The sequence below is a fragment of the Phytophthora parasitica genome (genome assembly GCF_000247585.1).
Source record: "Phytophthora parasitica INRA-310 unplaced genomic scaffold supercont2.8, whole genome shotgun sequence".
NCBI classification, from domain to species: Eukaryota; Oomycota; class Peronosporomycetes; order Peronosporales; family Peronosporaceae; genus Phytophthora; species Phytophthora nicotianae.
In genome coordinates, this window is record NW_008648994.1 from 110,341 (window position 1) to 133,291 (window position 22,951).

The following is a 22,951-nucleotide window of genomic DNA, read 5'->3' on the forward strand; positions in this document are numbered from 1 at the left end:
CAATGTTCGATTGGTAGTTCGACAATCGTCGTACAAATCTACAGGCTTGCGAACGCGGTTAGCCCGAATACTGCTTCAAGGAGTACACTACGCGTTTGGAGCATGGGGCATCGTTGTATTAATCTTGCACGTACATGCTTCCATGCAAACGCCGTTATTTGAATGCACCCCAAAAGTTTACCCTATGGCTGGCGCTTTGCCTTCGTGTTACACCGTGACTTTCGATTGTTACTGTATGGGAATTACTGGTTTAAAGAGTGACGTAAAGCGTGAATGGGAAGGATTCGACCGCATCACAGCAGTGAAGCTCCGTATTTTGCACTGTCAATCTTTAGAGGTACCGCATAGTTTCCAGGATTTTAGTGGACTGGAAGACGTTGTGGTATATAACTCGACTATTTTGGAATGGGGCGATACAGCCGCATTAACAAACACTAACCATCCAAAGATGAAGCAAATAACAATTCTCCGGGTAAACATGACGGGCGGATCTCTTCCTCTAGGTCTTCAATCACTCGATTTTCCAAAGTATCTTGGACAGATCAATTTTTCTGAAACAAACTTGGCAACTCTCCCCGATGATTTAGATGCCAAATGGCCACCAAACTCGGTCGTTCAGCTAGAGAACAGCCAATTGGTCGCGGTGCCATCAGGTCTTGTTCGTTTGCAGCCGTATTACCTCGCGTTAACAGGTAATCCGATCACTAGTGTCCCTCCCGAGCTCTTCGAAGGAAATATTCAGTACATTTTTCTTGGACGCACACAAGTGAGCGAATTACCAGAAAACGTGACGCCGATAAGTCTGACGACCTTAGAGATCACCTACACGAACATTTCTTATTTCCCGTCCTGGATTGATCCGCTTGTGGAAGTCGCGCTTGATACCTTTTTTTATCCTCTGATAGTAGGAGGTGGATCTACTTACTGCTCTGAGGTGGGGAAAATCATGAGTGGGGTTACCACAAATTTCAATTTATCATTTCGCTCTGATTATTCTTCACTGCTGATGAACGCAAGTGAACCAAATTGGGAGTTGCTGAATCTGGCAGTTGACTGCTCGCCGCCACTTTGGAAAACCCAGTTTTCAACGGATTACTTCGATGCAACGTATGGGCTAGAGACGTAGCAAAACGGAGGGCATTTACTGTAACTGAGGGGTTGAACTTGAAGTGCAAACAGCAAATCGACTAAAACTCGCCTGTACGTTCTCAGCACAACCCAGGGATCAAGGAAAACCAAGTTGACGGGTTCCTGTGGCTAGTTCTTCACCGAGCCCAGAGCTTGCGCATATTACACTATTACTTTGGAATATTTCATAATGTCATTGGAAGACAATCACTATCTCGGGCTGGAGAGGCTGCTACTGCTTCCATTTTCGATGTCAAATGTTCCGTCGATGCCCTCGCCGTCATGGCCACTCGTCAAGGGGATCCATTCGTCGACAGATTCCCCCATCTCACCAGGCTCCCACCCTACAGAACCGGATATCGTAGGAAACATTTTGCATGCAGTCTTACCGTAAACTCAAGGACTTTGACTCGAAGTGTTGAGGAGTGTTGCTTGAAGAGAGTTGTAGCTCTGCTGCACAGCACGGTAAGGCAACGCCCGCTGACAAAACCGAATTGCGGATGCGTTCGTGTTTCGACAAAGGTGGGCGTGTTGAGCATCATTTGCTTTGTGGTCGTCTGCATTTCCACCAGTTCCGACTTATTATCAGGGCATCGATTTAACAGCGTCGTGAAGCCATAAGCCAGTGCATGGAACAGTACATGCATGTGCATTTACAGATATATCGGCAGCATGTTCAAACCGCGAGATCACTCATTCACGGGAATTTTAGCCTATTTTGTGCTGGTGCCTGTGCTGTAGCGATATCGATGTCAAGAAGGTCTCGGTGACACTCACCAGAGCGATGCAAAGAGCACGCTCGCGCTGGAGCGACGTCAGATAGTGAACGAGGTGAACGGAGCCCAGCAAGCCCCAATCAAATGGCGTTGACGCGCTACGTCGGGAGTCTCACTCTGAGGTCGCCATTCGTCGACAGATACCGGCGGGAGATGGGCACATTGCTACAAAAACGAGCTCGAAATGCATTCCACTTTTTAATGTCCACAAATAAGAGTCAGAACTCAGTACTCTGAATTTTCAAACATTTACAACATTTCAACGTTTTCAAATTTGCAGTTTTCAAGAAGCAATTTTCATAATGGAAAAGACTTATGGAACGAGGACATTGTAGAAGTCGACATCTTTTTTTTACTGCCCTGCGATGAAGATCGTCGCGTAGTATCATGTGGTCTGAATTAATCTCATCGAGAGCATTACAACAGGGTATTATCTAATCAAAAAGGGCGTTATATCTGAATGGCGTCTATTTTATCACGAGCGTCACCTGCTTTGAGAGTTCGACATCTAAAGCATCAGCAGGCTCCATAGCTGCAACGTTGTGATGGTTTTGAAGAAGACTGTAAAGGGTTCTGAGGCAAGTTGTCGCTGCATTAAAGTCAGTTTTGCTGGGTCGTGTTGTTTTGCGTTTGTTTTCTTTTGATGAGCCTTGATTTTAATCTAAAAGCGAGTTTTAAAACTGGCTTTTAGAATGTGTGAAACGCCACATTTAGGCCCAACATTTAAGCCACATTTAACAAAAAGTGGTATTATTTCGGTGATGGGCACGTCATCAGTTTGATGTGATCCTTGATGTCTGGCCAAACAGAGCCATGTCAGTCTCCGATGCGCAAATGTATCGACCATTTTCAAGCGGAACCCACACCATGGACTCCTCCGTTCATTTTGCAAACCACCCGCCATCTCCCACATGAGCCAAGCTTCAACCAGCGGTCTGGGCTTCAATATCCCTCTCACGGCCATTCACGGACGTGGGGACAGCTCACCCTCATCCAAGAGTCAAATGTTGACACCCCCTCCGTCTAACGATCTGGACTCGGCCTCGCCCCGCACAGATGTGAGTTGGCCCTCGGACGAGGAACCCAACGACCTGCTGCTGGAGAAGCCCAAGCCAACCAAGAAACGCTCAAACTCGAGCACGTTCTCGACCGAGGGCATGAGTGCTGAGGCCATCAAGCAGCACAAAGCTCAACGTCGACGAGAACAAGTGCGAGCTGCTTCACGACGATGTCGCGATCGCCAACGCAAAGAGACTGAGGACCTACGCACCAAAGTCTTCCAATTGGAAGAGTTTATCGCTCATACTAGACAAGCCCACGAGTGGGAAATGAGGCAACAGCACGACCGAATTCAAATGTTGCAACGTGAGAACGAGTTGCTGACTCAACAACTTGCAGCCGCGACTGTAGTTACCGACATTGAACCGGTACCGCTGGACAAGCTGGACGATACTCCACTACCCGATGATCTTGTGCACTGTATTAGTGACGATACACCACGTCAGTGGAGTGAGGAGCTGGTGTATCACGCAGTGGAGGACACTACTGGACAACTGGTGACAATGCTGGAGTCAGAGGTGGAGCCTGTCAAGTCTCCCGTAATTTTTGGATGGCAATTCGATTTTTGGTGTCAAGGCGACAAATATTACGGTCGTAACCGTAAATTCTTCCCTGGTGTCACTGCATTGGAACTGGGTAAACGTATGCAGATGGTGGACCCACAGCGATACATGGATACGTTTCCCGAGGTCAAGAAGATGGAAATTCTCCAAGTATTTGATGAAAATACATTAGTGATGAGGTTAGTGAAGGCGTTGCCTGGCAAAACCTTCACTCAAGCAGTGAACGCTCGGTTCTTGGCCGCCGCCACACCGCCTACCGGTTCTACCAGCCGCTGGGTGTATGCCGACCGCACGATTGATGAGCCGACGGACGGGGAGTATGCACTGGAGAATGAGTGCAATGGCTATGTGTTTGAGGACACGACGCAAGAATTGAATGATGGTACGCGTGTCCAGGGCTGCCTGGTTCAAGGAGTTGGCGAGTTCGAAAGCGGCGGACTGGGATGCAGTGAGCTGCTCGAAGAACTGGCCAAGGCGTTCTCCTCGGTAGTTATTCGATGGGAAAGTCTCTTTATCAACGACTTTATCCCGGATGATGCCGACGAGTTCGCCGATATGGTCCTAGATCTTTGAGGAGTTGTGGTGTTCATGTACGATCGATGCAGTATATTTGTAATTCACGTAATTTATCTTGGGCTCGTTGTGTGTCATGTAGTTGTACCAAACAAGCTTTTGTAACCTGTGTTTGAAGTAGATTTCAATAGAAATTGTTCTTGCGATGATACCGCAGAAACCAAAAGGAAGTTAGCGATAAACGTTGTAAAATAACGTGTGTTGTTGAACGAATTCTATTATACTTCATACGTAGCTCCCACAAATCGCGATTTGCAGAGGACTCAAACTGAGCATTAGCTTTCTCCACGACAAATGCAATAAACTACACAGACTTTACTCTTTCGATTAGCTACACAAGCTCCCAAACACTGTTCAAATTCCTCATAAGTGAGTTTGTTTCCCCTATTAGATTGTTTCCATTTGTACGAATCCCACGATATCCTTTCCGTTCGATGTCAGCATTATCACCTCATTCTAGCAACTGCAAGGACTAAAAGGACTCTCTGCCCTGGACTACTTCAGTGGCATCGGCTAGTCGTCAGCATTGAATAAGCACGCTGTCTTCCTCGTGTCATTCTCTCGAGAATCGAAATCGTTTCAGCAACTCGCTTTCGTACACAGTGTACGGTACAGTATCCTAATCTTCCTTTTACATATCCAACAGAATTGCTCTCGCCCTCATGGTGCCTAAGTTTATTGTCTGGTTAGCGCATTAGGTTCTCAACATCACATCACGTTCTTAACAAAACCCAGTGGGATCTACCTACTGTACTACAGTCTGTAGATCCCATAGCATCGTGATGACGCTTGTACAGATTTCAGCTGGTGCCACGAGTTCGCCGCTTGTGTACATGCATTTAGATTCCCAAGTTCTCCGGGATAGATGTAGACGTTGTCAAGCACGCCGCCTACCTCATCTCGAAGAAGCAGATCTTTCAAAACTCCCTATACCGATCAGGTATCGCACAAAAACCTACTTCATAACATATTCTCTCAATACATTATACTCCAAACGAAGCGTTTTCAATGCAAAAGCAAATCAATAAAACTGTATTATCACGTTGCCCTGTCTAATTCGCACACTGATTTTCTATCTTTTTCCACAGGACTCACGGCACTGCGACACAGTTTCACACATATCTCCAGAGCGGACAGCCGAGCCAGGTGCCGGGGGCGGAACGAGACGACACAAGTCGAATTGCACGACCACACACGTGAGCGATGGAGCAGCAGCAGATCGCGCAGTCGGCGGTGTCTTTGGCTGTAGACGTGAAGGCGGAGGAGACCCAGGCCGAGCCAGAGCCGCAGCTTGACGCAGCTGTGGGGAGCCCCACGGACGACGCGAATAAGAGCAAGAAGAAGAAGAAAAAGAAGAAGAAGAACAGGCGAAAAAGCTTGGAGAAGGTGGAGGTGGAGGAGCTCAAGGCAGACAAGTCGGAGCCCGAAGAGGAAGAAATGACGAACCAGGAAGAGGCTGCTATTGAGGAGAGTGCTGTAGTGGAAGTGGCTTCAGTGGCCTCGGAGACTACTGTGACTAACCAAACAACAGTGGAGAGTACTGTCACTATGGAGACCACAATGGAGAGTACCGTGACGGAGGCGAGCGCCGAAATGGAGGAGGCTTCTAATGAGAAGGAAACTGTACAGACGGAGCACAATGAGGACTCAAACCAGAAGAAGGAGAGTGCCATGACGGATACTGTAGCTGAGGAGACTCTAGTGGAGAATACCGTCACCGAGGAGACTACAGTGGAGAGTACCGTGGCGACAGATAGAATCGAGACTGAGCAGGCTTCTATTGAGAAGGAAACTGTGGAAATTGAGCACCATGCGGACTCGGATCAGAAGCAGGAGACTACAGCTAGTGACGACGAGTTGGCTCCTCCGAATCTTGAGCGGACGTCGTCCTTGGATACACTCAAGGCGACGGGAACGAAAGCTGTTGGCTCACTGTTCTCAAGGTTCAAAGTGGGTCGTAAGAAGCCGCTTCCAAGTCGCACCGACTCGGCCGCTCAGTTGGAGTTGGCAGTTCCGTCTCCAGTGAAGACGGCGGTCAAGAAGCTGGAAATTCCCGAGGAGAAGAACCTGGACGACCTGCCCATGCGTACAAAGAGGGATTTCTTCGGAGAGGGTGAGCAGAGTATCCACGTGAGTGCTGAGAAGGAGAAATACGATACACTGGAGAAGCAGAGGAAGACGGAGAAAGAAGCGGAAGAGGCTGCAATCGCAGCCCGACGCACTCCACCGTCAAGTTCGGGGTCAAATTCAGAGGTTCAAGCTCAACTCGAAGCGGCCAAGGAACAGATTCAAGCTACTAGCTCGATGGTAGAGGAAACTACAGTGACTGCAGAGACAGAGAGTACTGTGGTTATCGACAACACTGCGGAGGGAGTGACGGACGAAGTGGCCACTTCAACGAGTGAAGGTACAGTTGAAGAAGAGGTTAAATCTGACGATGTCCTCATTCCTGCATCAATGGACAAAGACGAATCTACTTTTGGAGAGGAAGCACCAGTCACGCTGGAAACTACTGATACTATTGAGCAGGAGGCCACTACAGAGGTGGAACATGGTATCATGGCTTCAGTAACTGAGACCGCTGTGAACACCACGACGGAAGTAATGCAATACAGCACCGATGACATGTCGAAGTCTACATCACAGAAGCTTGAGCTTGACCTCGAACCGCGTACTGCAGCTCAGAGCGACGTAGTTTCGACAGAAAATACTGAAGTATTGTCCGTGAAGATTACGCCGCCAACATCCGAGCTTCCTGCGGATACTACGCCACCAGCAGAGCCTGAGAAAATGTCGCCTGTCAAGAGTCTTGCCAGTCGCTTTGAAGGCAAACGTGAGCAATCTTTAGACAGTCTGAAGTTCCGCACTGTACGCGAGTTTTTCCCTACGGAGCGCAGCATCCGCGTCGGTGCAGAGAAGCAGAAGTACGAAGCACAAGCGCAGCAGCAGCAACTGAAGGCGAAGGCAGAAGAAGAAGCCAAATCCAAGTACAAAGCCAGTGTCAAGTCTCCCGTCAAGGAAGCTGCGGCATCCGAACTTAAGACGTCAGAGTCTGTAGCACCAGCTACTGCTACTGAGACCGATGGATTCACTACTCCCGATGGAGCTTCCAGTAGGAAAAAGATGAGCTTTGATGAAGGCTATTCGTCTGCCAACTCCCCCAGCAAGTTCAGTGACGAGGCTCTAACTCCAGTCAAGAGCATTGCCAGTCGCTTTGAAGGCAAACGCGAGCAATCGCTCGACAGTCTAAAATTCCGCACAGTTCGCGAGTTCTTCCCCGAGGAGCGCAGTGTCCGCGTCGGCTCGGAGAAGCAGAAGTTCGAAGCCCAAGCGCAGCAGGATAACTCTCTCGATAAGCTCAAGTTCCGTACTGTCCGCGAGTTTTTTCCCGAGGAAGGCAAGCGGAGTGTTCACGTGGGCGCTGAAAAGGCAAAGTTTGAGGCGATTACAAAGCAACAGGAGGAAGCGAAGGCCGCAGAGTTGAAGTTGAAGCACGCTGCACCTCAGAAGAGTGACAGTACGGAGGTTTCGAGTGTTGAAGCAACGATCGATACGTCTTCGGATCTTGGCAAGGCTCAAGATGAGGTGGTAACAAGTGCTGCTGCTACATCAGAATTGAAAGATGAGGATGCCAGCGCGGTCGAAAATACTGTTGCAGTTGAAGCTGACGAGAGTTTAACGACGACTATTGTGGAAGAAACTTCGGCGGAGGAAGAGATTGGTAATGCCTCGCCTTCTGTAGATGCTGACGCTGCTGTTATCAAGAACGAGGATACATCTGCTCAGTCTACTGAGAGCCAAGTGGACGATGCCAAGAGTACTGACCTGGTTTCTCCAGTAACCAGCGAAGAGATCCCTATGAGCGAGGTGATCGAGGGTCAGCAGCCAGTCAAGGATACTGAAGTGTCTGTCGCGGTTGGTAGTGATTATATCGCTGCGAGTGATGAGGTTGAGATGGAGCAGCCTGATGAACCCCAGATGTCTATTGTGGAAGCTGAAGTGACGAAGGAGGAAGATGTTGTGGATATTGAAGATACTACAAACCAAGACGAACCTGCAGATGCTGATATTCCTGAAGAACCTGTTTCCAACGGCCAGATCAGCGCAGATATCAAGCAGACTGAGACCCAAGAATCAGCCAACGACGTGGTTATCGATGATCTAGCAGAGTCAAGCGTCGAAGCATCCAGTGCACTTGTCAACGAGGTCACTGTGGAGCCTGAAAAGCCCCAAGAACCGGTCGGGACTGTGGCAGAAGACACGACTACTGAGCTGGTTGAGTTGGATCTGGGCGAGCAGGTCCAAGACGATCATACCATTGATTCGTCGGCCACTGCTACAATCGAAAGCGCTACTACCATCACCGAAGCCGATGTTTTGGACGTTCAGCAACCCACTGAAGCACAAGAAGCAGCGCCAGAAAATCAGCCGGAGGTAGAGAAAAGCGCTTCAAGTGGTGACAATGGACTGGTTGAGTTGGATCTCGGAGAACCAGTGGTTGAACCTCCGAGCGTACACTCGAACCAAGGACCCAATTCGAGACGTGCTATGCTCACTACGGAGCGATCGTTTGTGATGGAGAAGGATGACACCATCGAGATGGAGGACACGGTAGTTGTTGGCGAACGCCCCATGACAGACGGAGAGGACGAGTTTGAGCCTCTATCACCGACAAAAAGACGCCCAGCGCACGAGTTGTATGCTGGAATATCATCAAAGAAGGAGCTGAAGAAGAAGAACTCGACCCCGAAGTTGACTCGCAAGGTTTCTGTTGGTTCAGTGGGCTCTGCCAAGTCTTCCTCGTCTAAAACTACAGTTCCCGTGCCGATGAAGCGTGCATCAATCACTGCTCCAACTGCGTCGTACAAGGCCAAGAAGGCAGCAGAAACAGAGGAGCACAAGGCATCGCAGTTGAAGAAACAGGGCTCAGCATCTAAACTCAAAGCATCGTCTCCTACCGTGCCGATCCCAATGAAGCGAGCGTCTATCACAGCCCCCACTGCGTCGTACAAGGCGAGAAAAGCTGCAGAAGAAGAAGCGCATCGACCATCTCCTCAGCCAAAGAAGTCGAAGAAGAAGGGCGAGGTGAGTGAGACCGGATTCATTAAACCTCCGCCAGCAGCTCCTACTGTTCCTGTCCCCATGAGGAGAGCGTCTATCACCGCACCGACTGCTTCATGGCAAGCCAGGAACGTCTCTGATCAGTCTACTACCGACACTGCTCCAAAGATCCACGCAAAGCCTTCGCCTACTGTTCCTGTAGCTCCAAGGCGTGCATCGATCATGGCACCAACCGCCTCATTCAAGGCTAAGAAGACAACAGAGGAAGTCGAAGCCGCAGCTCCAGCTCGGAATAAACGGTACTCGAACGTCAAGAGTAAGGTCCTTGAAGGTATCCAGACTGGAACGACCCACACTGTGACCCACAAAAAGATCACGAAGGAGGAGTTTATCGCTGCTGAACGTCGCAAAAGTCTGGGATCTGCTGGTGTACGCAGCGTATTGGACGCTGTGGATCGCCGAGCGTCACTCACTGCTCGAGCGACAATCGATGGCCCCCCTGAGCCTTTTATCCGCTCAGCTGTCTCACGTAAGAAACTGAACTCTACTATGCCTCGGTACTTGAACTACGAGAATGCACCGGGATACGCTGAGCGTGCTCGAAAGCAGTACGAGCGTCGTAAACGACTGGAAGAGGAGAATGCTGCCAAGTCCGAGAAGCGTCAACGAGAGTTGCGAACTTTTTTCAACGAGCGCCAACAGAAGTCGATGATGTCGAGTGCAGAGGAAGTTCGTCGTGGCTTGGAGGCTCACGAGTTCACGCAGTTGGTGAAGGAGAGCGAACTGGAAGCGCAAAAGGCTTTGAGGAGAGACAAGCAGCGCATGCGCTCTACCCGCAGCCACAACCGAGCTCCGTCGACTACTTCTGCCACATCGTCGAGTGGTGTAGCGTCTCGTACATCGAAGAAATCGACCGTGTCATCTGCGTCTGTAGAAGAGAAGGTTGTGGCGGTTCCTGAGCTGGAATCGGTTGTAATTGAGGCTGAGGAAGTGGAGACAACGGAGACCATCGAAGTGACAAAGGAGATTGTTACAGAGCAGGAAAGCGTCGTTGAGACGGTGCAAGTTCAAGAGCAGACCATTGCAGTTGTGGACGAAGACCCGGAGTTGAACCACGTGGCCAAGAAGATCGACTTTGATGAAGCGAGCAGCGACAGTGAGAGGGATGTGGCGAACGAGTAGGCTAGCAGAGAAACGGTAGGACTGTTTGCCCTGGGTTTGATGTGTAGTGATGCGTGATGCGTAATGTTAGTCAGCTAAGCTCTTTCTTAATCTACACAAAAACCTAAACTCCTACATGCACTTCAATAGTGTGGTAGAATTTTACAACAGTAGCATGAAAAGTTTAAGAGAACTCTTTCATTCTTGAATTTGCAATCAGGCAATGACAGCGCGGCTAGTGTGGTTCCAATTTGTTGACCGAGAAGGTGTGACGATGACTAGGGTGGACTATGTGCTAGAAACAAATGCGGTAGCCTTTTTCCTGGATGCAGCCTACTCTAAAGTGAAAGCCCAGTGCTGTTGGATCCCAGAACTCATCCCCGCAGACCTCAGAGCGTTCACCAACGAGGACGTGCGCACAAGACAGCAGCCGTTGGATATGGAGGAAGATTTGGCCTGCTATGGAATTGGCACTGCCAGTTCTGTTGTTGTGGAAGTGCCAAAGATCTGGATTCAGTTGGTGGCAACCTACTCTGCCACTGCCTTCGAAGGTACCCGTGCTGCTTGGCTCCCTCTACGTGAAGAGTGCACCGTTGAGCAGCTAAAGCATGCCGTAAAAAGGGAATACCAGGACTCTTACATGAAAGGTATACTTGTGAGCGAACTCGGCATCTACAAAGACAGCACCAAGATGCCCCCTCTTGCTGAAAAGCAAAATTGGGATCAGGTGGTCAACAAGCGAACAGTCCAATTTTGGTGGTAATGCCACGATCGCCGCGAATCATCAGCACGGATCCGAGAGAAGCTGATATAGTCGAGAAGTGCGGGGTGTATTAGCAAGCAGTCAGGGACGGGCACAGAGGCTGTGCTGGCTGCGATCGACAAAGTGGTATATTCAAAAGAGGCTGATCGATTTATGGTGTTGGAAACTCTTCGGGCACGGGCAAAACGCAGATGGCCTTCAATTTACAGGCGAGCGGCTCTTGTGGTGTATTCTACTTGCCGTGCACCGGTCCTGGAGAGAGCGAAGTGCACAATGCGTTCAGTTCGCGAACGGCAGCGTTTATCGGTTGCGTCGACGAAGATGTAAAAAAAAAACTGGAACAAGGATCTGTGTTTGATTTCTACATGGAACCAAATCTCCAACTGTACAGATTCATCGTCGCAGCACTTAGCGGCGAAGGACGTTTCCATGGCCAGGCCTCTCGTATCGATGTGGGAAATGTGCTTCAAAAAGAAATAAACCCTTGGTGTTTTTCCTCGACGCGTTTCTTCGCTTAAATCCTACAGTGGCGACGAACGCAAGGCCATTGAAAAGAGACTGCGGTCAATGAGGAATGTGTCCCGATCCTTTCGTATACCTATCATCATCAGTGATACTAACGGGACTGCACGAGGTTTCCTGTAGGTAAGCGGTAGTTCTCGACAAGTGTCGAGGATGTGATGGTACCGTCACTTCCTTCAACCATTGTAATTGACGACGAGGAAGCCAACATGCGATGGGATTACTGGTAGCATACTCGCGTCGATACCAAGCCAACTGAAGTGGATTCTTCAACACAGTCGGATGTTGTTTGCGAACTTATCCCGGCAGTACATGAGCGAGAACGGGCATTTCGAATCTACTCCAGCGAGCAGAATTGAATACTTAACTGGAATGACTGCAAGATTATCAACTGTGATTCGGGATTTGAAGGTACAACAACGGCCAAATGAATTCAACCTGAGTCAAGCATCCATGCTTACTGGCTCCAGTTTTCGCGCGTGAAGGATACTCTTAACCTTATCGACGGCCACTTTGGCTGCCTTGAGGATTCTGAATCGTTTGACCTCTACCTAGGTTGGAGTGGTCTGCTGAAAGGCAGCGAGAAGTGGGGGTACATCGGTAGATTCCAACGAATGGAGAATGATATTTTGCTGTATATGACTCTGATGGGAGATCATAAACTGGAACAGAGCACACTACGGCCATTGCATGCCCCAGTGCACATGGTGCTGAAAGATACGTTTTTCAGGGATGGAAGTATCATTAATTCTGTAACCAAGTCCAATAATGGTCCGAATCTGGAAACCCTTCTGGCTGGTGCGGTCGTTCTTGCTAGTCATCGTGGCCAGTTTGGTGGAGCTAAATTCCCTGAATTCTTAGGTAGACTGCTGTATGAGTTGGGTGTGGTTGGAGAGATCGATCGGGTGGTGAATATTCCGTCAAATCACGACAAGGACAACGTTGTTATTCCGTTTCTATCGCCAACAAACATGGAATGGCCAAACATTTGTTGCAGACATGGAATGGCGATGGTGCCCGATTCGCCAGCATGCATCGTCGCCCGAGTTTCGACAATATCGATTTTAGTTTTTTCTCGAGCGATGAGAATGAGCGATGTGTTCTTTCTGGTGTGTGCGTAGATCCAGTGCTGAATACCTTGAAAGCATTCAAGGCTGTCTTAACGAGTATCCATGAGGATGCACTAATTCACATAGTGGTTGTAAGGACAGGTTCAGAATCACAGCAGAAACGCAAGCGCAGCGATGATAACGAGTCTCTGTCGGATTTTCTGGTGAGAACGAATCTGCAATTTTCTGACTTTTATCGCATTTCGAAAAATGGCGTGTTGATGGAATTCAAGGAGCTCATGGAAGCTAAATCCCCATCAGCAGTGGCGTCTCCAGTAAAGAGATAGAAGGAAGGGGTGGTAGTGAGCTAATTATCTTTATTGAGATTGGGGATGAACTCAACTGCGATTGAGAACATGAACCCCAAGAGCAGAAACTGAACAACGAAGCCACAAAAATTACCATTAAGCTGGGCTTAAGCTTTACTTGCAATAGGAGGTTGAATATACTTAGTTTTGGTCGAGCTGGAGCTTTGCAAAACTATGTTGATCCACTATTCTTGATCTTTCAACGGACGGGACGTCGCTGGGTTGAGTTTTCTACCTTGACCATGGGCAATCGGTTGAGCTCAATCGTCGACTCCGTCCTCTACTATCTGGATGATCTCTCTGACAAGCTGCCACTACGCTCGTTGCTGAAATGGCGTTCAGATTCGAAGAAGCAGCTCTTCCAAGAGAAACTTCAGCCTCACATGGCTGCAGGAGTTCGACACAAGTCCGTTGTGCGTGTGACAAGTTTAGAGGCTACTGGACCTAACGATATCCCACGTATCTTCACTACTCCTCGCTCCCTGAATGTTGAGTGGAATCTCTGCGATAAAGTGGACCCTGCAAGACGCGTAGATGTCGTAAGTGATCATAAACTCCTTCGTAAGCGACGCAAAGGTCTGTTTGTGGACAAGAATACTCGCCTGCAAGTACATTGTGACACCAGAACGTTGGCTCAGAACGAACTGGAGATCATGTGCTACATCGCTAACTACTGCGAGACATACAAGCAACCAATCCACCGCAATATCGTACACTTACTTGGATACTATTCCGCCAATGATACTCTTCATGAGATCATTGAGTTCTGCGAGCTTGGATCTCTCATGAACGCCTACATTGAGAGTCCACAAGAAGGTTTACGTCTGACCTTCTCACCTTCAGAAGGAGAAGTGTGCGACGCGATGTTCCAGATCTGCTCAGGTCTTCACTTCCTGCACGAAAATGGCGTTGCACATGGCAATCTTGGACTCGAAAATATCTTCGTCACTAGTGAGAATTTCTTGAAAATCGGAGACTTCGAACATTCAGTCTTCGTGGGATCTGATAACCAGCACCAGTCGCTTTCAAAGCTACCTCCGCCAGCTCTGAAAACATATATCGCGCCAGAGATCGAAGCGTTCAAACCAGGAGAACGCCTAGATCTTCAGAAAGCGGATGTTTGGTCTATGGGGATAATCTTCATTTTACTACTCACTAAGAAGCCACTGTTTGATGCTGCTAGATCAGATGATAACGGGTTTCAAATGTTCTGTCGTGTGGGGTTGCGTTCCTACTTGAAGGTCATGTATCTGGAGCAGTCGGCGATCTGTAAACTATCTGATGAGCTTCTGGAGTTCGCGGAAGGACTTCTCAACTTAAACCCGAGTTTACGATTCACTATGCGCGAGGCACTGAACGCCAAGTGGTTAAAGAACGAGAAAAGCTCTGGAAGACTTCTCGTACGCGCCGACAGCTTCGCAGTCGCTTCATTTCATGCCGATGCCGTGGCTGCGCACTTAGTTCGACAAGACACTCGTAAAAAGAGTGAATAGAGCATAACGTCAATGAAAATCTCCGTGTCCGACTCAAATGTTTGTCCCCCGCCTCCACCAACACTTCCTCGTCTTAAGAGATCCAGCAAATAAGCGTTAGCTTGCTGTACTTCATCCAGATACTTTTCGGTTCTTGTGGCCGCATTTGAGTTTAAAACCTGGCCAGTACTTAAGCTGTGTCCAACTGCTGTACCCACACGAAGATGTGCTTTATCCTTAGACTAGCTCGACATAGCACGTTCGATGCGCTTGATCATTTCACTGATCCCGCCAAACCAGTTAGGATAGCATCTATCGCAGTATCTTACGAGATCATTCCAGCTTTGGATTAGTGGTTCAAGCTCCTGAGAGAATTCCGACTTGGCTGCTTCCTCGTTCGTCGCGTTCAAAATCGTTACAGTCGTTGTGATCCAGGAATGATTGAAGCTCCTGCTCTCGTAGACTGTAATGAGAGACACCATGAAGCTGGTGGCCTCACAGAATGCAGTCGCCAGTTGCTCTTTCATTTTCCTCCTGACCAGACGAGTGCCCAGATCTAGACGGGCTTGGCCAAAACAAGGTCTCAGAATATCGGACCATTTTGCAATCATAAGTTCTTGATCCTTGTTCAAGCGAGAGAGTGGAGTACCAGCTAACATCTCTCTCTCTCTCTCTCTCTCTCTCTCTCTCTCTCCTCTCTCTCTCTCTCTCTCTCTCTCTCTCCTCTCTCTCTCTCTCTCTCTCTCTCTCTCTCGATTCGTGCTTCTTTGGCAGCGGAAATAAATTTTTTGAGGTTTTAGATCACGGGTACCATAACACCGGAGGGCACTGCGTTTGGTACAGAAGTCGCAGGAGTAATGCTTGTCGTTTGGGTATGCTGTTGATCAGCAGCACGTATCTGGTGCTGAGACTCGAGACTCGCCTCGTAATCGTCCAGTATCTTTTTCCCAGCATCACCAACTATCTGACACGAGCTCCGGTTACCATAATATTAAAATATATTACTTCGATACAATCATTAACATATATAAAAAAACGTACTCGTGCAGGACTGCTGGTAATCTACCAGAAAATCGAGCCTCAAATTCTCGATAATGGCTACTGACCAAAAGAGCATCAACGTTTGAGCACTTCGCGTCCGTTCTCCATAGAATCTGCATCCAATCTGCCAATTTGTTCCCAATATCACTGAAGCGCACCCATTCAGAGCCCATCCGTGGTTCTTCTCCTAGAACACCCTGTCTAAGCTGATAATCCGCACAATCGCAGATAAATTTTCGCAACAGCGTCGCAGTAGTTTATTCGCTTGAACTCCGCGGTGACGCTCAATCAAAACCACGTAATTTGGCATATCTTCCAACGCATCGCAGTTTTCACGACTGTAGTACTCCACAAGATCGTTCCGACATTTTCTCACTGGGGCTAAAAACATTTTTGCTACTGTTGAGTATCTTGCAGCATTTTCAATATCAGTGAGGTCCTGCATCAGCCATGATGGTTTCTGAGAAATCGCTTGATATGACGTAAGGACAGAGACTGCAAATGTCGTGGCTTTTAGAAACGCCAGAGCCACATCCTCCTCTACTTTTCCTTTGCTCAAAAGATCCAGAAACTATCGGTTGGCATCCAGTCCATTCATCCCCACAATCCTCCTACAGGTTTCAACTGTATCAACATCCTCAAGGTCGATGTCCATTTTATCCGCGTTCTTCGCCGCTGTTGTGTGTTTTTCCAGACTCGATCATTTTTCTGACTGCTCGTTATCGATCATTTTCTCATTCTTTTCTTTGCCAAGCGAAAATTCAGTTTTCTCATCGAAGTCCTCCTTTCCATTTTCCAAATTTGATGGGGTTTCGTCGTCAACATTTTTTTAAAATAAATATACGTTCTACCAAATTATTTAATAATTTTAAAAAGGTTGGTAAAGCATCCACCTTGTGTTCGCTCGAGCTCTTTGAGAGGCGGCACTTACCAGTAATTGCGTTGTTACACTCTGCAGGCCCGTTTGCGCTCTCTCCACCCTCTCGATGAGCCTCAAGATCTCGTTTTCATCTGCTTCATCAAGCCCCGTTGGTCTTTTCGCGTGGTTTGATGCATCGGCTAGCCTCACGTGCAGCTGTACGACCTGCGTGGCCCGCAAGAGTTACTGCTCCACCCACGTCCTGCAGCTTGGCCACGAGCGGTATCCGGAACGAGAAGTGCAATTGCGGCATTTGATTGGCTCGTGAAATATTTTACTGTCTTTTATTACTGAATGAAACAGTAAATTCAAGGCAACAACAAAAATTTGATATAATACCATCACTATAAAGTGAAAATGAACGAAATATCCACGATAACTGTCTAAAACAATACGTAGAAGACACTATAAACGCTCCATACGAAACATACTTTCTCCACGAGGTCCTCACAACTGATCCTTCACTAAAATTTTACAATTATTTCTTGAGACTGTTGATACCTTTCACCGCGATGAAGATGGTCGCAGCAAGAAACACCGCCGGGGTTAAGACGAACATCAGGAACTCCCAGAGAAGCGAATTGTTTCCAACAGCTTTGGAAAAGAGCGGCTTCATCCGCTTGGCGTCTTTTTCGGTCACCTTGGCTGAGGTTTCGACCGTTTTGAGCTTAGCGACGTCGGGATTCTTCTCGACAAACGCCTTCGCCTGAGCCACAGTCGGTTTCTTTCCGAGAAATCCTGTCAACTTATTGAATGCTGGATTGTTCTTGAATTTTGTCATGAGACCAAGAGTCGGGAAAACTGATTTCGTCTTGGCTACAGCGCTAGTCTTCTTGACCGATGATTCAACTTTATCTAGAACAGCAGTGTTCTTGACAGACGATGTCACTTTTTCGAGAGCTGCAGTATTCTTAACTGAAGATCCTAAATTCTGTAGCCCACCTCTTTCTTCGGTACTCTGGTTGCTCGTATCGTTGGCGACGCGTTGATGCGTGTCTTTGTTTCCAGTTGTCCTCGCACCATTGGCATCTTGGTAACGCATGGAGCGAAGGAAGCGGCTACTTTCATCGACGAGTTGCAGATTGATATTGCTCGCCTCCGAATTTCCGTCGGTGGCTGTGAAGCTCCATACCAGAGTAATCGCGACCACCAGCGAGGCGACTCCAAGCCGCATTGTTTTTATTGGAGCGCTGATTTACGGTTGTGCTGGAAACGACAAATTGAGGAATGAATCGCTCTGAATTCGCTCTACAACCGAACGTTAGAAGGGAAAGCAATGAAACAAACATACCTTTTCGTATGTACAGTAATCATGAACGCCACACAATCAGATTACGTTGTTCGAGTATTCACGTTTTGCGCGGTTCCTCGTTACAAATTTGGAATATTGACCACTAAGATGCAGTTGTTATCTTAGAGTACTCAGTGCTGGGCATTCAAAGTTCATAAATGCAAAAAAAAAAAAAAAATCGGAAGCGAACCTCCATATATTTTTAACTGTTAAAACGTGAATAAAATGATTGTATGAAATTCAAATAATCGGATCCGCACAGAAATTTGAAGATTAAAAGAGGATTACAGTACGCTACTTTGTGCCTTGGAAAACGTGAAACTGAAAGAGAGACTACCACTGAATGTTACCGTCGCCATTCCAACGTGTCGACAGTCATTACCTGGCAGTAGTGAATAAGAGAGTCAAGTCTAGTGGTGCTTGTTGCCGTTCTTCGATGCCGGCTGGCCTCCACTCTTCTGATTGGGAAGGGACTGTTGCTGATGCTGGTGCTGGTATTGCTGCTTGGGTTTACCGTCACGTAAGTTGCGGGTCTTCTGTTGCACAGCTCCGGAAATCGTCGAAGTCGTAGCCGTAGGAGCTGCTGTCTTGTTCGGCTTAGGCGGTGTTGGCTTCGAGCCAGTCGGTTTTGTTGGAGCAGGAGTCACATTCAGCTTGGGTTTGGTCGGTGGAGACGTCGGCTTCGTAGCCGCGGGGGTCGCCTTCGGCTTAGGCGCAGGCGTCGACTTCGTTGGTGCCGGAGTCACTTTCTGCTTGGGCGACTTCGTAGATGGCGGAGTCGCCTTTTGCTTTGGAGAAGGTGCTTTAGTCTTCGGCTTGGTTGGCGCAGGAGTCGCCTTCGTCGTTGTGGCAGCAGGAGTAGGCTTCGGCTTGGTCGGAGCTGGCGTGACATTCGTGTTGCTCGTGGTAGTGGAAGCAGGTGTAGCTACTGGACCCTGACCGAGAGCACGGTGGTGGCCCTGCTTGGCATCGTTCTTGTTGGGGTGTTGATGATGGTGCTGCGGGTTGCCGTTGTCATGTTTTCCTTGTTGTTGGGGTAAGTCTTTCACTTTTAGAGCTCGGACCGGTGCCCACGATGCCTTCTCGTCGTTCACAGGTTGGGAAGCGTGCAATGAGCTGTCGGTGATACTCGTCACAATGGATTGCTCGGCGAGTGCACCAGGGACGCTGAATGCTGCCATTGCAAGCAGAGCCATAGTAGCCAGGATTGGTGTCGAAATCTTCATTGTCGGATGGGGAAGGGAGTTTGAAGTCGAAGGCGAATTCGAAAGTGAGCAGGTTAGCACTGGGCATTGGACAATGAACCACCGAGAAATCACTAAACTAGACATTATCGGAGGGTTCTTTAAACATGAGTTCACTGATCTGTTATCCGTGGTGCCAAAACTACAGTCCACGTATCTCATTTTTTTCGTGGTTGAGTTGCTACAATTGATCTCGACTCGATAGGCTAATCAATGTAGATGTTATTGTCATCTAGAACTAAAGGTATATCCGGAGAACCAGATCCGTTTCCAGTAAAAAAAAAATCAAACCACCAGATTCATGTCGATGACAAAAATTAATTTCTGGCAGATGACAGCATGTAGAAATTAGTTTTTGTGAAATATGTCCAGCTAAATGTTTACAAAATCGAAATTATCCGGACAACTAACTTGACATTTCAAGAAGCAAATCTTTTGAAATCAGAGGCCGATGGAGCTATCTGCCAAGCTGCGCGACGCTGAGCAGCAGCTCACACGCGCGCTGCAAGCTATTGAGTTGCATGTGGAGCGCGCAAACGCGTCTCTGAGGACAAATGGTGGCCAGGAAACGCCGCAATCTGAGGTCCAGGAGCTAGTGGAGAGGGTGGAGCGGGTCCAGAACCAACTGGAGACCGCGACCTCCCAGCTTGTGGCGCTGGCTAAGCGCAGCGTTGAAAAACAACCCGAGGTAGGCAAAGTTAGAATATTTTAGACTGTGTTGGTTTATTAATCTTATGGAATGTAGGCTGACGACGGAGACGACACGGAGACGGAGGACGAGATGGAGATCAAAGAGGAGCCCCAAATTTCGATTAAAGTTGAGCTTACGGACGAACAAGCAGAAAATTGTGGAAGTTCAAGTCTTGGAGTGGACGATAACAACGCCAAACCCCCTCCAACTGAAGTTGTGGGGTCTGGTTCTGTTGCTGAAATGACGGAGAGTAGAACTGCTACTACGATACGTGAGCCAACAATATCTGGACCTATTACTTGTGACGCTCAAGGACACAATTCCTATAATATCCTAGATCGGATGGAAGAGCGACGGAGGGATATCATAGGATCATACTACTCCTTTATCATATACACGTCCTTCGCCAGTAATGCCATGAAAAAGGGTAACACAACTCGCATTGATGCGGAAAAGCTATTTTCCTGCATGAACTCTAAGGAGTTGGGAGATTTGAGAAAATGTGTCCACAAGCACATGTTGGGGATAAATCAATTATTTATCAAGAATTTAACGAAAGGAAATATTTCAAGAGAATCGGCGGAACAGTTCGCAGCAGCAACGTCACTCGCGGTGTCTCTTTTGATTCGAGACAAGCTGCAGCAGTTCTACGAGCTGCAACAAGTGATCGAGGACCTGAGTCATATCCTGGGCATCGCAAAGGATTCTCTCTTAGTACCGGAGTTGTCGCCTATTGAGAAAAGTCGCGATGAACTTTACAAGTACAGCCACGCTTCGTTCCGGGGCTCTTTTGAGGAAATGTCGAGTTTTGTGGAACTAGAAGAGCGTCATCGCTACGTTGAAGCAAACCACCTGCCAGCTCTCGTTGTGTCACTACTACGTAAGTTCATTTGGGACTGCGTGAACTACAGTTTGCAGCAACAAGTTGTTGCAGCGCCACCGCGAACGGAGTCTCAATGGGAGCGCTTTACAGAGATTGGACTGTCGTTGGCGAGACTAATGAACTCGCTGTCGACTGCCGATGTCTCTTTCAAGATCTCGAACCCGTCGATGAACTGTACGAGGCTGAAAGCATTTAATACTCGATTCCCCGGGAGAATTCCAGCAACATTATTTGCGTAAGTTTTGATACTATTATCACATATTGTGAAGCGAGCAACTAACTATTTGTGGTTTGTAGAAATTGGTGTTGTTTGGTACGCCACAACATTGAAGTGCCTCTTTCTGACTGGAGCGTTAAGCCATTTCCAACAGCGAGAAGAAGTATACAACATGTACAGACCGCAAAGAGAAAATTGTCTGCCTCTTCTGACGTGAATCCGCGAGAGACCAAGCGCGCAGCTACAGACAATAGAGAGACGGCTGCGCTAGCGGATACACCGAAGGATACACCTCTCCAACAATTTCTTTCGGTTGCAAAGGAAACGAGACAAGGTCTGGAAAGTACACAGAAGTTAAGCTCCGAAGAATTGACGATTTCGAGTAAGTGGCTTAGAACTATCTCAAAGATCTTCGTTGAAGCTGTCGATGAATTTCTTCTGCGTACGGCGCGCCATGACATTGATGAAGAGACAACGGCAGCTTTCCTCGAAGCTGCAGCTCTTGCTACATCGTTTATTATCGCCTGCACGGACAGGAAGCGGTTCAAACGTCCGTGGATCATGCAGATACTTGTGCTGTTAGGGGAAATCCATGGCCCTAAAAAGAAGATTGAATCGAGTCCTCACACTCTGGAATCGATTGGCGAAAGTTGGAATAGGCTCTTGATGTATGTGGACAATCGATTCCCAAATTACTTGGTCGATATAGTCGCATATTTGAAGAGCGTAGAGGGACGCGAAGGACCAGAAGCGGGGATGTCGCGTCTGCTTGATATCATCGACACGCTGGCGGAGAAGCTTGAAAAAGTGTGCTCATACGGCATGTTGCGTGAAGAATTGCGTCGAATTAAACCGTGGCCTGAAGAGCTGTGGCAAACATTTAACCAAGCCTGGTGGTCTCTGTTGAACTGGACTGACATTGTGCTTGAAGCACAGCTTCCACCACCAGAATGGATTTTCTCGATGCGAGAGCTACTGGAGGATTTTGGACGCTTATACCCACACAGAATTCCGAAGCCTGTTTTCATGTACGTTATCAATTGTTTGTCCAAGTAAAGTGAATTCTGACACAAATTCATTTTATTTCGTAACAGGTTGGTTGAATCGATGAAGAAGATTGATAAGCTAGAAATCAGTGCAGCCAAGTCTGGAGTGGAGGAAGATAATAACAACGCTGTACAAACGGTAACGGCCACCACGACGACTGTTGTAACCAAGATCAGACGTATCTCGCCATCGGACGAAGATGCTGTCTTAAGAGAGTCCACACATTGGCGGATGACTCGATTTCTAGAGATGGCGACTGAACTTCAGCAGACATTGAATGAGAGTGAAGAGACTGTGTCGGTATCACGAACCGCGATCCAATCTTTGTTAGCAAGAGCGCAAGAAGCAAACACCCTGATTGAGGAATGCGTGGCCCGTGGAGTTTCTGACGAGCGTATTACGATTGCATTTGGCGGGGTCACAAAAACCGTCACAAAACTGCTTCTCCATTGCCCAAGAGATGAAGTGGATCGTGAGCAGCTGAAGGAAGTGTTGGAACAATTCGAAAGCATTCTCGAATCGTGTGAGACCGCGGAAGATCTGGCTCAACTCGCTACACCATTGACAGAGAGCTACTTGCAGCTACTCGAATTTTGAGGCCAACGATTATTATTCTCACAATTGGGAAGAAAACAAAAATTCGAACTAAAAAAATGTCATTGCTATGTTGAAGAAATTGTAAAAATCAAGCCTACCATCGCCATTCCAATGTGCCGATAGTTATCAGTAACCGAACTTGAAAACCGAGATTATTATTGCTTGTCTGTGTTTTTCGACGCTTGCTTGCCAGCGCTGCTGTGATTGTGAGGAGATTGTAGTCACTGGTGTTTGGCTTGGCCATCACGTAAATTGCGAGTCTTCTGCTGAACATCAGAACTCGTTGAAGTCGCCGTGTTTGGCTTCGTTGCAGTTGGCGTCGGTTTGGTTGGAGCAGGAGTCACGTTTGGCTTGACATTGGTCGGGGTAGGAGTCGACTTCGTAGATGCCGGAGTCGCCTTCGGCTTGGGTATGGTGTGACAGGGAGCTACAGTCTTCGGCTTGGTTGGCGCAGGAGTCGCCTTCGTCGTTGTGGCAGCAGGAGTAGGCTTCGGCTTGGTCGGAGCTGGCGTGACATTCGTGTTGC

The 22,951-nt window shown here is 48.1% G+C and overlaps 7 protein-coding genes across 8 annotated transcripts in view; 5 read left to right on the forward strand and 2 right to left on the reverse strand.

Moving 5' to 3' along the window:
* Positions 1 to 2,808: 2,808 nt before the first annotated feature.
* PPTG_05673 (hypothetical protein) lies at positions 2,809 to 4,176 on the forward strand. The gene has a single exon (XM_008899383.1). It carries the CDS (start codon positions 2,816 to 2,818, stop codon positions 4,097 to 4,099), a length of 1,284 nt encoding a protein of 427 aa, XP_008897631.1. The 5' UTR covers positions 2,809 to 2,815; the 3' UTR covers positions 4,100 to 4,176.
* A 997-nt stretch (positions 4,177 to 5,173) lies between these two features.
* Positions 5,174 to 10,541, forward strand: PPTG_05674 (hypothetical protein). Its single transcript, XM_008899384.1, has one exon. It carries the CDS (start codon positions 5,303 to 5,305, stop codon positions 10,340 to 10,342), a length of 5,040 nt encoding a protein of 1,679 aa, XP_008897632.1. The 5' UTR covers positions 5,174 to 5,302; the 3' UTR covers positions 10,343 to 10,541.
* A 3-nt stretch (positions 10,542 to 10,544) lies between these two features.
* Positions 10,545 to 13,002, forward strand: PPTG_05675 (hypothetical protein; the record flags this gene model as incomplete). The annotated part of the gene is made up of 5 exons (XM_008899385.1): positions 10,545 to 11,080; positions 11,159 to 11,210; positions 11,276 to 11,536; positions 12,077 to 12,467; positions 12,818 to 13,002. The coding sequence occupies 5 exons, from the start codon at positions 10,545 to 10,547 to the stop codon at positions 13,000 to 13,002; spliced, it is 1,425 nt and encodes a 474-aa protein (XP_008897633.1).
* Positions 13,003 to 13,265: 263 nt separating this feature from the next.
* Positions 13,266 to 14,516, forward strand: PPTG_05676 (serine/threonine protein kinase; the record flags this gene model as incomplete). The annotated part of the gene is made up of 1 exon (XM_008899386.1): positions 13,266 to 14,516. One exon carries the CDS (start codon positions 13,266 to 13,268, stop codon positions 14,514 to 14,516), a length of 1,251 nt encoding a protein of 416 aa, XP_008897634.1.
* A 2,417-nt stretch (positions 14,517 to 16,933) lies between these two features.
* PPTG_05677 (hypothetical protein) lies at positions 16,934 to 17,629 on the reverse strand (the record flags this gene model as incomplete). Its single annotated transcript, XM_008899387.1, has 1 exon — positions 16,934 to 17,629. The coding sequence occupies one exon, from the start codon at positions 17,627 to 17,629 to the stop codon at positions 16,934 to 16,936; it is 696 nt and encodes a 231-aa protein (XP_008897635.1).
* Positions 17,630 to 18,156: 527 nt separating this feature from the next.
* Positions 18,157 to 18,972, reverse strand: PPTG_05678 (hypothetical protein; the record flags this gene model as incomplete). Its single annotated transcript, XM_008899388.1, has 1 exon — positions 18,157 to 18,972. The coding sequence occupies one exon, from the start codon at positions 18,970 to 18,972 to the stop codon at positions 18,157 to 18,159; it is 816 nt and encodes a 271-aa protein (XP_008897636.1).
* Positions 18,973 to 19,406: 434 nt separating this feature from the next.
* Positions 19,407 to 22,951, forward strand: part of PPTG_05679 — a 3,967-nt gene continuing 422 nt past the window's right edge. The window contains exons 1-4 of one of the 2 annotated variants that reach the window (XM_008899389.1): positions 19,407 to 19,678; positions 19,736 to 20,799; positions 20,862 to 21,809; positions 21,876 to 22,951. The exon at positions 21,876 to 22,951 is cut by the window's right edge and continues 422 nt beyond it. In XM_008899389.1, coding sequence (XP_008897637.1) covers positions 19,442 to 19,678; positions 19,736 to 20,799; positions 20,862 to 21,809; positions 21,876 to 22,425 — 2,799 coding nt within the window. In that variant the 5' untranslated portion in view covers positions 19,407 to 19,441 and the 3' untranslated portion in view covers positions 22,426 to 22,951. The other variant, XM_008899390.1, reaches the window with a different exon arrangement.